Here is an 18,209-nt window from a genome sequence, read left to right as displayed (position 1 = left end):
AAGCAAAGAGAAATAGCTTCGGAAATCCAGCCAATAACCCAAAGTGTGATACAGGACAGGATGCTCTCTTCATTGACACTCCTCTGGAGCTGGTCCTCTGGAAACAGGGAGTATCTGTCAGCCCACCTGCCACTACCCCCCAGATCCCACCCTCCCTCCTATCCTGTGTGGTGAGATATGGTGGGGAGACAGGGATTGTGACATAAGCAAATGGCCTGGAACTGATCTATGTAAATGCCAGCCCGTGAGATTCCTAGCAGGGACACCGCCTGTGAAGGCCTCACAACAGCCAACCTCTTGAAACCTCCAAGCTGACTGCCTCATCCAGGGGAGGAGGGACCCCTCCACGGGAGAACGGACAGCAGGATCCTGGTAGAGGAGGCACCAAGAGCTCCAGGGAGCGGGTGGCAATCGTGTAGGCGCCATGGAGACTGCCACGTGTCTTTGCGCTCCATGTTTCACATGGCAGAGGTGTCCCCGCTTATGCTCCTGTCTGTGCTTCAAGTTCCTCTTCACCTCGGAGCGGAACTGCACCTGCTTTCCCTGTCCTTACAAGGATGAGCGCGACTGCCAATGCTGCCACTGCACCTTCTCCGAGAGCCCCAACTGCCACTTCTGCTGCTGCTCCTGGGCCAATGACCCCGACTGTAAGTGTTGCTGTACAACCAGCAGCAACCGCAAGTGCCAGTACTATGAGAGCCGCTGCTGCCGCTATGCCGCCATCACGTTCCGCAGAAGCCGCCTCCCCAGCATCCGTACCTTGTAAGTGCCGCGCGCCCGACGCGGGCCGCCGGGGCTCAGGAAAACTGGGGGTGGGGGGCCCCTGCCAGCTGTGGGGACAGGGCAGGTCAGCAGCCCCGCCCCAATTCCACCTCTTTATCTGAAAAAGGGAGGCCAGGAACTTGGGAGCAATTAACTCTCGTTACAATATGTCTTGGTGCAAATATATCACACAGTCATTGTATGGTGAGAGTTGGTAACTAGACATCGCGATATTCTTTTTGAAATGTATAGAAATAGCAACTCACTACACGTTGTGTAACGGGAACTAACATAGTGTTGTAGGTCAATTACTCTTCAAAAACAAAAAAACTCATAGGAAAAGATCAGATGTGTGATTACCAGAGGCAGGGGGTAGGGGTGGGGCATTGGATGAGGGCAGCCAAAAGGCACAGACTTCCAGTTATGATAGATAGGTTACTAGGGATGTGATGTACCACAGGATATATATAATGAACGCTGCTGTCAGTTACATATGAAAGTTAAGAGAATAAATCCTGAGTTCTTAGCCCAAGATAATTTTTTTATTTTTTTCTATTTCTTTAATTTTGTATCTGTACGAGTTGATAGATGTTCATTAAACTTACTGTGATAATCACTGTGTGGTATTTGTAAATCAAATCATTATGTTGTACACCTTAAACTTATACAGTGCTATATGTCAATTACATCTCAATAAAACTAGAAGAAAAAAAGAGCTAAAAATACTATAAAGTCTGTTTTGCACTTGATGTAACAGTAAAAACGTATATTCAATGGTGCTATTATTTTAAATATTTTTTGTGTTTCAAAATGTAGCAATAAAATTTACCTCAACTGCAAGAAAAAAAAAAAACTACACTTTGTAGCAATTAAGTGTACGTGTCCTAAACAGTCACTAATCAGTATAGACCTGAGTTCCAAACCCAAGCTCCCTCAGCTGTGTGAGTGAGTGCTGAGCTCTCCTGAACCCCACCACTCTCACCTCTACAAAATACTAATAGCTAATACTTAGTGTGTAAGCAACTTGCCGGGAACCACGTGTGTGACCCCAGGTAACCCCTACCTCATGCCCATCACACCAGTGAAGAAACTGAGCATTTGAGAGGTTGAGTGGCCCAAGATCACACAACTAGTAAGATGCAGTCAGAATTTGAACCTAGAGTCTGTATGCTTAAATTAAAATGCTGTCCTGCAAAATAGACAGTATGGTACCTGCGATGATTCAGGGGCTTAATATTGCTTTGAAATCTGTTATGTGATATAAAAATATAAATTGCCCTTCCTCCTCTGAACCCTTGATATCTGCAACACTCATTGGAAAAGAGTAACTTCCACAGGCCGCTTTCGACCCCTATGGCCTGTGTAAGTACCCCAGGTGGCCATGAGCTCCTGCCAGCCTTCTCTTTGTTCCTACCCAGAAGTCATGGCACTGAGGGTCGCAATTTCTCACTTAGGGCATTAACCCTCTGTGTCAGGCACTGCATAGCCTCTTCCTGCCCTGACCAAGGTGGTCTCTTCATGTCACACATGAGGGGCATCTGGAATAGCAGAGGCAGACTTCTTAGAGGGGAAAGACCAAAACTCAGCATTCTAAGATGACAGCACTTGGAGAGGCGGAAAGATGAGAGGCAGGTTGGAAGCCTTTCGAGGCTGGAAAAACAATTTTGTGAGCAAAACCTCCGTGAATTCAGGGGAAGGATATGATCTCTCTCACAGTTCAGCCCTTTGTAGCTGGTTAATAAAAATTACTCTCAGTTCATGGACCTCGCATGGTGTTTGCACGAACAGAGAACCCAGGGGTTCTGGATTCAAGTGCAGAAGTTCTAAGGTGCAGAAAGTAACTCTCACACCCCTCTCTCCTCTCAACTGCCCCATTTCCTGCACATCAGCAATGAAGAGTCACCAAGCCCATTTCAACAGCGGAAGGATGACACTGGTGCTTTGGAGATGCTTAGACCAGTAGCTCCCAAACCTTGTTTTGCATTAGAATCACCTGGGGATCTTTAAAAACTACTGATGCCTGGCCCCCACCCCCAGACATTCTGATTTCATTGGCTTCAGGTATGTGCTGGGCATCAGAATTTTTAAAAAACTCTCCTGCCCCCAGGTGGCGCTAAAGTGCAGAATGGCCTGGAGGGAAAAAGAAGGGAAGCCAGGAGACTTGCCAGGTGATATATGGGAACCCAAGTACAAGGGGAACAGGCCTAAATTTGGGAGGAGGCTGCCACGGTACAGAGGAGCAGAGGCCAGTTATCTCAACAAAAAGACAAGGCTGCTGGGCTTGGTGATGGTTGTGGCGTGGAATCATGACCACTGAATGCCCAAGTCCAAGCCTGAGGATTTTTGATGATGCTCAGAGATGCTATTGCAAGTGTCAGGGGGTTGGTGCTGGGTCCGCTGAGGCTTATCTTCCACCTGGCCTCTCTCCTGGTGTCTGGCCCACCGCCTCCCCTGTTCCTCGTCACTGCTTCCTTCTCAGCATTTTCCTCATCCTGCCTCAGTCTAATCTCATTCATCCCCCTTTGCCTTTACTCATCTCTTTTTCTCACTTCCTTTTTCACCTTCACCCCAACTCCCTGGGCCATTAACACCTGTCTCTTCTCCCTGTTCTGTCTTTCTCTTTCCCCAGCACCCTCCTCTCTCCCTCCTTCTTTCTGATTTCTCGTGCTGTCTCCGTTTATATTACACACTGATTCTCATAGCCCCACCTTATGAAACTAGAGAAATCCACCCAGCTCTCATGTATACATCTGCCCTCCCCCCTCCAGATGACCCCTCCAAAGCTGGAGCAGGAGAAAGCAGAGAGTCTGGGAAAGCAGAGAAGGAGCAGAGCTGAGAATATTGAGTCTGGCAGGCTTGGACACCAGCATGCAGATCTCTAAGGGATGAGCTATCCAGGTGCCCGCGTCTCCATAACCGGCACTGTCCCCATGGTGCCACTCCCTTCCAACATGTTCGGGTATCACCCTTGACTGCCTGGGCTCTGAGACCTGGGTCCCTGGCCAAGGGAATGGGGAAGGATCCAGAGGCTTATAGGGACTGCAAGAACGCAAAAGAGAACACAGGCAGAATGCCAAACGCAACCCCTAGACATCGCTAATACAAACAGAGAAGAAGGGATAGGAATAGTCACAAAATCAGTATGTTTTCTTTTTAAACATCTTTATTGGAGTATAATTGCTTTACAATGTGTGTTAGTTTCTGCTGTATAACAAAGTGAATCAGCTATACATATACATATATCCCCACATCCCTTCCCTCTTGCGTCTCCCTCCCACCCTCCCTATCCCACCCCTCTAGGTGGTCACAAAGCACCGAGCTGATCTCCCTGTGCTACAAAGCTGCTTCCCACTAGCTATCTATTTTACATTTGGTAGTGTATATATGTCCATGCCACTCTCTCACTTCGTCCCAGCTTACCCTTCCCCCTCCCCATGTCCTCAAGTCCATTCTCTACATCTGTGTCTTTATTCCTGTCCTGCCCCTAGGTTCTTCAGAACCATTGTTTTTTTTTAGATCCCATATATATGTGTTAACATACAGTATTTGTTTTCCTCTTTCTGACTTACTTCACGCTGTATGACAGACTCTAGGTCCAAATAAGTATGTTTTATACCTCCATCCCCATGGCTAATTCATTTATTTTCATAAACTGCTTTTGCCCTGATTGTAGCTTCTTAGAACATGCACTTGAAAGTTTACAAGTATGCACTTACTTCATCCATAGTTCTTACAATATATGAAATCAGCCTCAGATATTAGAGAAAGATTCAACACACACACACACACACACACACACCGTACAAGCACATATTTTTCATAGACTTGACCACTGTTTTCCCCTGCTGTGGACATGAGCTGGCTAGGAACAGAGGGGAGTCACTATAGTGGCCATTTATTGAATGCTTACTATGTCCAGGGAGTTAAGCACTTATCATGGATTATCTCATGGGGACTTTAAAATCCTCATGAAGGAAGTAGTATTGTGAGCTTTGATTTACTGAGGGTGAGAGAGGTGAAGAAACTTATCTCAAAAGTGCACCTCTAAAGCAGCGCATTTCACCATGTGCAACCCGCCCCTAACACCTAGCCCCTTAGGTCATAGTTGAGGTCTGGTGATCAGAACACACGGGGGCTGGGCTTGGCTGGGCAACTAACCTCCTGGTGTCCTGTGAAGAACACTTTGCCCACCTTCTTCTATGTTCCATCTCACACACAATAGTAATGTCAGTGCCCAGAGGAGACTGGATTTACTGGCCCAGTGCAACAACTGAGAGATACACCACGAGCAAGTGTGAGGTGTCTCCGTAAGAAGGCATCACTAAGTTATTACAGGATTTAGGCGCATGTTAGGTGAGGACGCAGGGGTAAATCTCCTATTAGGTATCTTAATAAATCTTGCCTAGAAGGTGGGAAGAACAGAGTTGAGCCTGATGCTGCAACTGGTGAAAAAGCAGCAGTCACTGTCCTTAACCAGGACAGGGGGTGTTTGATCATTTTTGTGGTTTGGACAATGTTCTTGCTTTTGTCTGAGTTCAAACATGAAGAAGTGGTCTGGTTTCTGTTTTGCTCCATCACAGTCCCAGAATGGCCTTGTCTGCTGTGGGTGTTCTGTGATATTATCCAGGGCCAACAGAACCCCAAGACCCAGCTGACAGTGCCAGCCCCTCTGGACTGTTTTTCTCTTGCTCAAAAATTAACAAGCAGTTGTATCACACTTACTGTGTTCCAGGGACCGCTCTAAGGCCATGCAGGTATTCAAATCAATTTTAATTTTCTCAAGAAACTCTATCAGGCGAGTACTAATTTTATAACGAGGAGAGAGGCAGAGAGAGGTTAATTAACTTACCTGGTGTCGCCCAGCTAAAGGATGGTGGAGGGGGGTTTAGAACCCAGGCACCATCCGCCCGCTCCCCACCCCACCCCGGCACAGCCATGCCCCTCCCCATCACACCACAAAGCAGCTCAGTGACACCCCGGTTCCTTCCGAGGTGGAGAAACGGAGCTCTCCTCCTGAGGTCCCGTGTTTGCTTCCCCTTGCAGCTCCAAGATGGCCCTGCGCATCGGGAGCAGCGACACGCAACTGGATAAGGGGAAGATGATGCCCGCGAAAAGCAACCTGGTCAGCCACCTGTTGTGCCCCATCTGCAGCCAGCTGCGCCTGCACTCCTTCATACTACCCTGCCACCACAGCCTGTGCGAGAAGTGCCTACGGCAGCTGCAGAAGCACGCCGAGGTCACCGAGAACTTCTTCATCCTCATCTGCCCCGTGTGCAACCGCTCGCACTGCATGCCCTACAGCCACAAGATGCTGCTGCCCGAGAACTACCTGCGCGGACGCCTCACCAAGCGCTACATGCAGCAGCATGGCTACCTCAGGTGGCGCTTCGACCGCTCCAGCGGGCCTATCGTCTGCCAGGTCTGCCGCAGCCAGAGCATCGCCTACAAGCGCTGCATCACCTGCCGCCTCAACCTGTGCAACGAGTGCCTCAAGACCTTCCACTCGGACGTGGCCATGCAGGACCACGTGTTCGTGGACACCAGCACCGAGGACCAGGACGAGAAGATCTGCATCCACCACCCGTCCAGCCGCGTCATTGAGTACTGCCGGAACGACCACGCGTTGCTCTGCAGCTTCTGCAAGACTGCCCTACACAATGACCACGACACCATCAGCCTCATCGATGCCTGCTCCGAGAGGGCTGCCGCGCTCTTCAGCGCCATCGCCAAGTTCAAAGCAGGTCCTGGTCCCCTCTTCTCCCTCCAGCACTCCTAGCTCAGGAACTGATGGGGAAGGTGATTTGGGAGGATCTGTTTAGAGAGAGCCTTACCTCCACCTGGTGGGGCAGTCCAAGCCCTGGGAGACACTGAGCCAGGCTGCAAGTCAGTGGCCTGGAATCCACATCTGGCAACTACCGCCAGCCACTTAACCTCCCTGTGCCTTGGTTTTCTCATCTATAAAATGGGGATAATGGTGTTACCCAATGCAAGTTCGTGTGCCCGGCACACAGTGGGGCCAAACAAACTGACAATAGGTTGGAGTTTGGACCAGAGAAAGATTTATTGCAGGGTCAGGCAAGGAGACAGGTGGCTCCTGTCCCCCAAAACCCCAAGCTCTGGGAGGGGTTTCAGCAAGGCACTTTTAAAAGCAAGGTGAGGGAGGGGTCAGGTTGGTTGCTGCAAGCTTCTTGGTGTCTGTATCCTTTGTTCTTGCAGCTGTCCACATAGGTCAGGTCACGATGTTCCTGCAAACCTCCAACAAGACAAATGTTATTCTCTGTTGTGCAACTTTTTATCTCTATGTGAATGGACTTTTAAAGATGAGAGCCTTGAGAATGGGCTATCCCGTATATTTCAGGCTATAGGCAACATTCTTTTACAAAAGGTGCAGAGCCTGCAGGACTAACCACATGTTAACAAAGCACAAAGGTTAAAGCAAAAGGAACAGATCTAATACGAGGTCAGATTTGTTCTTCCCTGAACAATTTGTTCTTTCCTCATTGGGTGGTTGTGAGGATTAAATGAGATACTCTAACTGAAGCATGCAAAAAACGATCTAGCCCATAATAAGTACATAAAGATTCTATAATCTTGGTTATAATTTTCATGACCTTGGGCCTCATTTCCTCCTTTGGAGAAGGAAGAGATTGATCCTGTAGTATCCTGAAGTTCTGTGAGCCTTTCTAAGGTGTTTTGTCCCTGAGGATGGATTTCTTCAGTATCTTCCCAATTTAAAGGGGAAAAGAATTAAGTCGATGCTGAGAGTTACCTCAGTTTTAAATTTCCCTTGAAGTTGCAAGCAGCGCAGTAAAGGAACTGATAGCAAATACATAATAATGGGAAAACCCAGAAATAGCCAGTAATGTTGTAGTCAACAGCTCACTTTTCCTCTGCACGCCTGCTCATGGTTATTTTATGTTGGCTACATATAATATAGTTATAGTTTCTATAAGGGAAACTGACTCAGGTTTTCGTGATGGAACCCAGTACAGTGATATTTCACAGGGTTCGGCAAAGAGCCCAATAATTTCTGGGTGTATATCCACCAGGTTAGACATGAGGATCTCAGGGATCCTTTTAGGCTCTTTGCCCCTGGGAATAGCTTCCTTGAACAGAGGCCTACTTTACTGGGGCCTTTTAGAGGAGTTATGTCTAATCCTCCCCATAATCCTACAGTACAGGCACTAATATTCCACCCCAACCCCAGGATAGACAACTGGGATTCCAAGAAGGAACTGCCACAAGTCCCCTAGTAAATGGCAGAGCCGGTCTCTCTGACTCCGAAGTCCATGTTAATTCCACAACATTCATTTGACAACCTATTCTGCTAAACAGTGACCAGAATCTAAAGATAAAGAGATTGAAAAACAATGGGAACCACCACCACACCTGTGGTCTGTTTCCCTACGTGGTGGCCTAGAGTCAAATGACCAGCGTGCTCCAGATCAACCCAGCCTCTCCCCTGTCAGAAATGTCAGTGTCCATACAAACAGGTCTGAACAGATCGACAAGGAGGCAGCTTTCCGCTGAGCTGCACAGGAAGGTCCCACTGGACATAGAAGTGGGTCGGGGCAGACTTTGCTAAATATGTCCCCCAGGGCCTCTCACCAGCATGAATATTTCAGGAATAACTTGATTTCTCAATTGCTCCATGCCTAGAAACATTGTTTGTCAATTGACACTTATTCAATTTGGGAACAGCACCAGGGAAGCCCCTATATTAAAGAAAGCCTACAGGAGCCGCGTTGCCAGGCCAATGGAAGCCCCCATTGGTTCCTAGAGGGTTTTCTTAAGGCGGAACCTGTGGCCTGAGCTTGGCTGGATTTTTAAGTACCCCAGGTGATTCTGATGTCACAGAAGACTGAGAAGGGCAACTGGAGCAATGAAGAACATAGGCTCTGGAGTTAGACAAATAGAATTAGGGACAGGACCTGGGTCCTTCTAGTTACTTGCTGTGTGACACTGGGCAGTCACTTAACCTCTCTGAGCCTTAGTGTCTTCATCTATAAATGGAAACAACATCTTCCTCTTCTGAAGTTATATGTAATGTATGATAATATACAGATATGATCCATATGTGTGATACATGATAATGTATGGATTGGATCTATATAAACATTTAATAAAAAGTAGCTAGTTTTGGGCTTCCCTGGTGGTGCAGCGGTTGAGAGTCTGCCTGCCGATGCAGGGGACGCGGGTTCGTGCCCCAGTCAGGGAAGATCCCACGTGCCACGGAGCGGCTGGGCCCGTGAGCCATGGCCGCTGAGCCTGCGCGTCCGGAGCCTGTGCTCCGCAATGGGAGAGGCCGCAACAGTGAGAGGCCCACGTACCTCAAAAAAAAAAAAAAAAAAAAAAAAGTAGCTAGTTTTAAATATAGTGCCTGAAAGAGACCTTGCTTTGACTTTGTTCTAAGACCAGCTCTTGCAAAACTGCCTTATTTGTAAGGGGCATCTTCCCCCTCATCTAAGACATTTTTATCCTACCTCTCCAGACTCAGCTCTAAGGAGCCTAACTAATCCCTAATAAAGCAAGGAATTTCCTATTCAGATTTCTTCTAACAGTGAGTAACTATTGAAGAGTCAAAGGAATTAATGTATAAAGTGGAATTTCAGGGGCCCTAAGTCACAGCAGGGCTTGCACGTGGAGAGGGCGGGGAGCATTTCTCAGCACCACTGCAATCACATCCTGACAGTCTCCTGTTCAGCCCCCATCTGTATTGCCTCCCCATCCCTTCTGGGCCAGTGTGAGGGAGGAGGTGAGCAGAGGAAATGGGGGCTTCAGAAAGCAGGCCAGAGAGCAACACTGCTGACGTTCACCCCAAAGATGTTAGAAAACAGGACAGAATGGCTTTCACTCAACAAACACCATTCTAGCACCTCTACACATCCTAGTCATGGTGGTAACTGAGACAGCTGTGGTTCTGTTCTCATGGTCTGCCAGAACCCGAGGGTTTCTCTTATTGTAATGCACATCTCTGTGCCACCACCCACAGAGATCCAACTTACTGTGGACCCAGGGCTATGTTAAGAAACATGACTTGGTCACCCCCACTGCTGAGTAAAATTTGGAGAGGATTATAGCCCATCAAATCACTGCAGAGTCAGCCTTTCATGGGGAGGACCTTACCTCTAGCATAGGCCACATAAGGTTGACGTGTCTTGAAATCACTGCCTAATGCCTATAAAGACCCTATAAACCACTGCCTATTGCCTAAGACCCTATAAATGGCAACTGTGAAGTTGCCATTTCACAGACAGAGGTGGCCCACATGCTCATCCTGCCCCAGCATCTTCCACACTGCAGTATCGTTGGGTTTATGCGTGCCTGGAACATCAGTGACCTCTCACACTCATATCTGTATCCCTAGAGCCTAGAAAAGCATGTGACATGGAACAGGTGTCACATGTTTGTTGAATGACTGAGTGAACTTAAAATCCAAATGCCACGTGAGAGGCGGCAGGATAAACTCGGTTTTCCTTGAAGTGTAACAGCAGATGCTTTCTGGAAAGTAAGTGGGGAGTAAGTAAGAGAGGGAGCCCAGCTGAACCCAAGGGAGTCAAAGTCCCCAGCAGAGAAAAGGAACATGTTAAAGAGCAAACACAGTGAAGGGGAACTTTGCTGATCTGCCACCATTGTCTAGGGCTGGGTTTTGATGAACAAGGCAAGGCAGTATTTAGAAGCAGTCATCAGAAATTTAGTTCTTTCTCCCACCCCTGCAAAAACTTAAGTTTTCACACAGGGGAAATCCATCACTTTGTGACATCATCTCTTCTCAAGTAAAACTTGCTGACAAGTGAAGTCTGGTGAAAACTAACATCAAAGGTGGCCTTGAACTCCCAACTTTAGACCCAAGGCTGCAGGGATTACTAGATAGAAGTATGCCAGGGAAGGATGGCTGTCCTACCCAAGGGAAGTATTACACAAGGAGAAAGAGAGGGGTGTATGGAGAGAGGCCACATTCATTTTATAAACCTATGCTAGCATCTTTCAGCCCAGCAACAAGTGGTTTCCCTCCCTTTCCACCCACATCTTTGGAGCCCAAGTTAGTTTGCTCCAGTTTGCCACTGGCTTTGACATCTGGAGAAATGAAAAATTTAACCGAAGTAACTCACTTGGTTGTTTTGCAGTCCGATACGAAATTGATAATGACCTCATGGAATTCAACATTTTAAAAAACAGCTTCAAAGCTGACAAGGAGGTAAAGCGCAAAGAGATCAGAAATGGATTCCTCAAGCTGCGTAGCATTCTCCAGGAGAAAGAGAAAACCATCATGGAGCAGATAGAGAACCTGGAAGTGTCCAGGCAGAAGGAGATTGAACACTATGTGTACGTCACCACCATGAAAGTGAACGAGATGGGTGGCCTGATCGCCTACTCCAAGGAAGCCCTGAAGGAGACAGGCCAAGTGGCGTTCCTGCAGTCGGCCAAGATTCTGGTGGACCAGATCGAGGACGGCATCCAGAATACCTACAGGCCAGACCCACAGCTCCGGTTCCACTCCTTGAACTGCATGCCCTTGGACTTTGCTGAGCTCTCCAATGCCATCCACGAACTCTTCCCCGCAGGGCCCAAGAAGGTGTGCTCCTCGGGGAACTCCCTGCCATCACCCTACCCCCTGCACTCAGAAACGATGATTGCCAGGAAGGTCACTTGCAGCACCCACAGCTTCAGCAACCAGCAGATATGCCAGCGGAGCTCCTCCCTATTGTCCTTTAATGGCCCCAACTGTGAGAAGACCGAGATGGGTCTGGAGGCCTACGGGCGAGCCCAGTCCGCTGGACCTGCCAAGCCCACAGACGGCCTCTACACTTACTGGAGTGCAGGGGTAGAAAACCAGCCTGTGCAGGACAGCAGCAGCTTCCACAACTGGTACTCGTTCAATGATAGCTCCCTGAAGACTCCAGGCCCAATTCTTATCTACCAGACTCTGGTGTATCCGAGAGCTGCCAAGGTAAGAAAGGCTCTGGGCCCTGTAGGGAAGATAGGAGGGTGTGGGCTATGGAATGGAGTGGGGTAGTCAGGAAAGGTTGCACTTACTTGTTTGACCTCCAGGGTCCGGTCACTCAAATCTGTCCCTCTAGACTCTTTGTGGTCAGTCCATTCAAAAGGGATAAGTTCCCGAAATCTTAAGTAGCCCAAGATTGTTTTAAACCAAACAATGTATTTAACTCATAGCCAGAAGTACATCTGAAAGCCCCAACTCCACTTCAAAGGCAGCTTCTCTATTGAAAGAGAGCACAATTTGGGAAACAAAGTAATTTGAAGAGACTTCTTGGAGAGGGTAATATTTTCCAGAGGAGAACGTGTAGCAGTAGAGGGAGCACAGAAATTGGAATTAGAAAAGCAGGCTCCGTTGTCTATCAGCTGTGATTCCTCTAAACTGCTACTTCTTCTAAAGAAACTATCCAGACTCTTCATGATTTGGAAAGATTAGAAGGATAATCCCCAATGGAATTCCAATCCTTATCTCCCGAGATTCAGCTTTTTGGGGAAGGGGGTGGGGGGTGGCATTGGAGGTGTGTGGATGTCTCACAGACCTCTACAGCTACCATCACCCAGCTTCAGGGGACATGGCTATTCTTTGACCTTCTAGGCCTAACATGAACAAATGGCGCATCTCTCAACATTCCTTTCAAATCCAGCTGAACCTAAATTGAATTGTTTCTAGAATGTTTTATTAAAGTCCAGGGAGGAAAAAAGATATTCTATCAGAGCATATCTTGCCTCCTCTTGGGGTCCTACAGGGTTATCTCCCAAGCCAACCCACTGCCTGCTTCCATGTGGCAGAGCCCATCCTTTGTCTCCATGATCCGAGAACACTCACAAAGACTTTTAGCATCCTTGAATCCTAAACTAGTGGTTCTCAAACATTAATATGCACCTGAGGATCTTGTTAAAATGCAGATTCTGCTTCAGTGGGTCTCAGTGGGGCCTGAGATTCTACGCTTCTAACAAACTTCCAGATGTTGGCATTGCTGCCGGACTGCAGACCACAATTTAGTATCAAGGGTCTAAAAACAAGAAAATGAAAGGCAGACACTGACCAAGCCTTACTTTTCTATTTTCCTGAGACATTATAATCTATGTCTTGGCATTTATAATTGACCCCAAGAATGACCTTATGTTGCAAGGTAGAACATGTACAACATACCCTCCCATAGGCTGTCAGACACAGCAAAAGTATCTCTGCCCTTCACATAACAGATGCCCGCAACGGAGCAGCTGAACCTACATTTCCAAATGATCATAGATCAGCAAAACCTGCAGTGTATGTGATATTATATCAGGGATGGCATTAGGTCTCATCTCACACAACTCAGACCACTTGGGAGGTGGGCGGGATCTTGCTCTGCAGGGGAAGGACTGGTGATACCTGCTCTGTACTTGGGCTAGGAGAACGGTCACCCTATGCCACCTATAAATGGTCCCTTGATGAGCTCAAGAAAGGACCCTACACAGAAAAAATCCAGTCAAGTTATTGACTCTCAAGATAGGACACCTAAACCTACTGCCAAACAGTGGTATTTGATGTAAAAATATCATTGATCCGTATTTCAGGATCACGGGATGTAATTCACACAGGAATCATAGTACTCAGTAATGCAGGAGACGAAATCTGTGTTGGCATCTCTCTCAAGTGATGGTTGACTAACAGTGTTCTTTTGGCATGGGAAATATTCTTTAAGTTAGCCTTATACTTGTCACTCTGTACCTTAAAAATCCTAAAGAGTTTTTTCATAAAAACTCAACTTTATTTCTAGAACTCGTTCCCAAGGAAGTGATTAAAAATTCAATGAAGATTCATGCCCCAAAGTGTTCAATGCATCATTACTTATTAGAGTGTAAAATTAGAAACAACCTAAATGTTCAGCTATAGAAGGAGTAAATCACTTATAGGGCAGTTATTAAAATGGTGCTTTGCTGAATTTTTAATGATATAGGGACATATATAAAATGTAATAAGTGAAAGAAAGCAGGAATCAGAGCAATAATAATCCAAATTATATGTATTTGTGTGCTTGTGTATATTCCAAAATTGGAAAGAAATATAATGAATTATTAACTGAATTGTGGGATTAAAAGAGATGTTTATTTTCTTTCTTTCCTTATAATTTTTCTGTATTTTCCAGGTATGTATTTTAAATGAGTATGTTTTGATAATCAGAAAAGATAAGTTAATTTTTATTAACAAGTCACGTACATGTACAGTTTTAAAAGTGTAAATTCATTAAAAAATTATAAATTAATTATACAAATCAATACAAATTTTAAAATTTATATACTTATGAGTAATTATAAATTAACTTTATACACAATAACATTTAAATTTATTAACATTTAAATAAACCATGCAATATCTGTTTAAAAATGCAATTATTATAAAATATTTATATGCCAGGCACACTCTGCTAATTGACACTTGTTAATATACCTCTTCCCAAGAGGTGACATTTTATGCTTTGAGTGTGAACATATATTCTCCATGACTTGGATAAGTCACTTCACCTCTTTGGGACTCTACTTCCTTGTGTATGAAACAGAGAGTTGAACTAGATACACTGTTCAACTTTAGTAGTCTGTGGTTCCATTGGAATCACTGAATGTAAGCCTGCTGAGCCTCCACTGTAAAATGGGATAATGAAATCTCCCTCCTAGGGAACTGTGAGGACTAAACGAGGCAGGCAATGTCTGACACAGAATCTGGTGCATAATATGTGTTCAATAAATGGTAGCCACTTTGGTTAGTGGTGTCAGGAGGACAAGTTCACCTCCACAGTGACAGGAGCAGAAGCCAGAGGAGCATTCTTCTGTTCTTGAAACGCATTGAAAGCCTCACGTCAGGATTCATCACGAAGCCTTTCAGGACTGTTGCACAGGTCTAATTCAAAGTCTTCAGCAGCTAGAGGGGATGAGTCAGCTTAAACTCACCCCAGAGAGTCCACGACACAGATCTTCATGGGAAAGAAAGCTGAATGGTGTGTGCTAGTAACCCACTGACATGTTCATTTCTTCCTAGGTTTACTGGACATGCCCAATAGAAGACGTGGACTCTTTTGAGATGGAATTCTACGAACTCATTAATTCCCCTCCTAACAATGTGCAGGCAGAGCTCTGTGCACAAATTCGGGATATAACACAGCAGAACCTGGAGCTGCACAACCTGACCCCCAACACCGAGTATCTGTTTAAAGTGAGAGCCGTCAACGATAACGGTCCTGGGCAGTGGAGTGACATCTGCAAGGTACCAGGCACTTTATTTCTCAGTTGGAAGTTCTTCATCCACTATGGATGCAGCTTTGTTAGGATTGATCATGAGGTCATGGAACCCACCATATGACCTCCCTCTCTACTCCCAGAAAACTCATTAACTCAAGGGCACAGGGAGGGCCTCTGGCCTCAGCCAACTTTGCAAATGAGAATCGTCAGTTCGCTTTGATTCAGAAAACATTTGTGCCAGGTATTGTGTTAGTATGTAGAGTTCCGAGGAAAATAAGACGTAATTCTTGCCTTCACGGAGCTCAGGGTCTAGCAAACAAATAATTGTGGTGTGAGAAGGACAAAAAAAGAGTTAAGTATTAGCGTCAGTGGTGAATCAAAGCAAGGATAGGGTATCAGATTTAAGCAATATAAATTATAATTAATCTAAATTTAATTATAAATTTATAATTATACAATGCAGTGAATAAATTTTTAGTGTTAGTATATCACATGCAATGAATAAATTTTTAGTGTTAGTATGTCTTATGCAGTATTTAGGATATACTTATAATACTAAAAAAATTTATTTGTTGTTTATCTGAAAGTTAAGGAATAGCCAGTGAGTAAGCCAGGATGGACTCCAAATGATGGAAGGGACAAGATTATTCCTATCTTTTTTGTGATGCAAGGTTGATTCTGCTTTATATCCCCAGGGGAAATACATTCATGGGTATAATTTTATTGATATTCAAAGGAGAAAGGGAAGAAAAATGTCAAGACTGCCTAGAGCTATCTTACTGTACAGCCATGATGGTGTTCTTAGGAATCAGAGTAGATTAAGTCTTAATCAGGGATTCTTTAGAAGTAAAGAGAATAAATCCATTCATTTCGGCTATTGAAAAGCCCGAGAGAGAAGGGAGTCTCATGAGACCCCTTCCAGCCAGGACATACATCTGATACCCAAAAAAACTGGAAAGCCATCAGTTTATTCTCAGTCTCTCAATCAATCCCTCTCTCTCTATTCCCTCCCTCTGTGTCGCCCACAGCCCCTCCTTCCATCTCTGCTTCTCTCTAAATCTGCACCATTTTCAGCTAGCCCATTGTTTCTCCTCCCCTAAATGCAGCTTGTATGTGGTTTTGGAGGTTCCTGGCCCATGCTCTGTGCGACCAACACAATCTGACTAGCTTCACGCCCTTGGGCTCTGGTCACATGTTTGCAGAAGAGAATCTGATTGGTTGCTACCTCTGGTGATAAAGGGAAGCAGGATGTAGAGTGGGGCAGGATTATGCTCTTGGTCATTATACCAGAAGCAAGTCTCCTGGAGGCAGGCGGAGGGGGCTCTCTACTCCATCCCGATGCTCTGCTTCTGGAGCCTGGCACCCATGTGCATCCCCTCCCCCTCCACGGAGGTCAGACACTCACACGGGAAGGACGTGGGATGAGAAAGTCGCCTGGTTACTCCTCGTGTTAGACCCCAGCCAGGTACCCTGTCCGTCAGTTGCCCCATAGACCAATTCTTGTTGATACTCTTCTCTCCAGAGCACGGAACACCCACAGTTGCTACCATGTTTGACAGCAGGTCCTTTTGACTATGGAGTTTTCCTTCAATCTAATTCCATCTGCCTTCTCATTTTTTTTTAAATTCCTCATGAAGGGCGCACTCGGTGCTGTTACTAATATTTTTTTGTGTGTATCTTAAGTCATTTTTAGATGCTAGGGCCAAGGACGGGGGTGGAGAGACAGGAGTGTGTCAGCCTTTCTCAGGTAGATATTTTGTCATCCATCTTAAATTTTGAACCCCTTGAAAACAAAATTCACGTCTAATTCATCTTTCCTTCTGCCACAATGCTTTACCAGCACTGTGCACATAGCTTAATGGTTCTTAATGGTTATTGAATTAATACATGAGTGAAAACGTGACCAAACAAATGAATCTATGAACGAACGTCTAAATAAATAAAATTAATAATTACAAAGTACCATAAGATGCGTGAGAGCTGTTAAGTGTTTTTTACCATCAATCAAGAAATAACAATCCCCCTGAAATTGTGTTTATGTGATGAATTTGCGCTCCCTATAAGGGAAGGAAACTCATTCCAGTTTCTTTGCTTTTTAACACAATTTCTTAATGAGCAGAGCACTAACTAATGAGGTTTTCTGGAAGCTTCATTTTCATCTGACTCACAGAGCTGCAATATAGATTTTTCCTTCAGAAGTAATTCTTCCTCCCTCTTTGTGATTATATTAGCATTCCAGGGGAAGCTTGGCTTTCCTTCACATTTGTCATGATTTGCATAAGTAAAGGCTTCAATAGCAAATGAAAAGAAGATGGTGTGTTTAACTGACATTTATAAAGCTTCATAAAAGTAATGACTTTAGCTCCTTCCTATAAAATCGAAGTATTTTTCCTTCAGCATCAGTTCTAAGCAGGTATTCCTGAAAGGTTTCATTTAAAATGCTGTAACAAGGCAGCAGAATCATTTCTTATCCAAAATGCAATATTTCCACCATACATCCTTTTGTAAAGGAAGTGAAATAACACCTTTTATATTTGATTTTCATAGTCTGTCGCTTGATTTTTTTAAGGGATTTTATATGTAGTCTAATAGACAAAGCATGAAAATTAACTTTAATGCTTTTTAAAGGTCTCACTTATTGAAGGCTGACTCTGTGTCAGACACTGTATATTCATTATCACTGATCATCCCAACCGCTCGGAAGGCAGGGAGTTATTGCCTCCATTTTACAGATGAGGAAACTGAGGCTCAGAGAGGAAAAGAATCTGGCCTCGTGTAACTCAAAGGAGTTGAGTGGGAACCTAGGTCTCATTTAAGGCAGGAGCTCTTCGTCCCCTGTACCATAATCGGATAATCAGATGCAGCAAAGTCTAGGCAGAGTGGGCTCAGCCTTAGGGACCTGGCACCACTCTCTGGGAGAATGTTGTCAGAGCAACAGCCGTGAGAGCGGCACTTTTATTTTTCTTGCGAGGCAAGATCATGCGTTGGGAAGATCTTTGGACTTGGGCGGGTGTACCTGGGTCCAAGCCCCCAGTCTGCTAGGCGGCAAGCTCAGCGAGGACATCGTGCCGGCCTTCCTCACCTCTCTTGGCTCCCAAGTCCCCAGCTGAGAGCTTCTAATGCCCCAGTGCCTTGTTGATATTTTTTGAAGGAATGGAGATGCGTTTTTAGGCAAATCACATACCCTGTGACCTCAGTTCCTCCTCCTACTTTTCATCTAAACCTCAGTG

The 18,209-nt window shown here is 45.5% G+C and overlaps 1 protein-coding gene across 1 annotated transcript in view; it reads left to right on the top strand.

Annotated features, from left to right (window-relative positions):
• Window positions 1-424: 424 nt before the first annotated feature.
• TRIM42 (tripartite motif containing 42) overlaps window positions 425-18,209 on the top strand; it is a 29,381-nt gene continuing 11,596 nt past the window's right edge. The window contains exons 1-4 of the mRNA XM_060149163.1: window positions 425-762; window positions 5,806-6,503; window positions 10,890-11,713; window positions 14,780-15,004. Coding sequence (XP_060005146.1) covers window positions 425-762; window positions 5,806-6,503; window positions 10,890-11,713; window positions 14,780-15,004 — 2,085 coding nt within the window. The remainder of the gene's footprint in view (window positions 763-5,805; window positions 6,504-10,889; window positions 11,714-14,779; window positions 15,005-18,209) is intronic.

This window comes from Lagenorhynchus albirostris, chromosome 5, assembly GCF_949774975.1.
Source record: "Lagenorhynchus albirostris chromosome 5, mLagAlb1.1, whole genome shotgun sequence".
Classification (NCBI taxonomy): Eukaryota; Metazoa; Chordata; class Mammalia; order Artiodactyla; family Delphinidae; genus Lagenorhynchus; species Lagenorhynchus albirostris.
The sequence above is the reverse complement of the archived record's forward strand: the minus strand, read 5'-3'. Positions and strand labels throughout refer to the sequence as shown.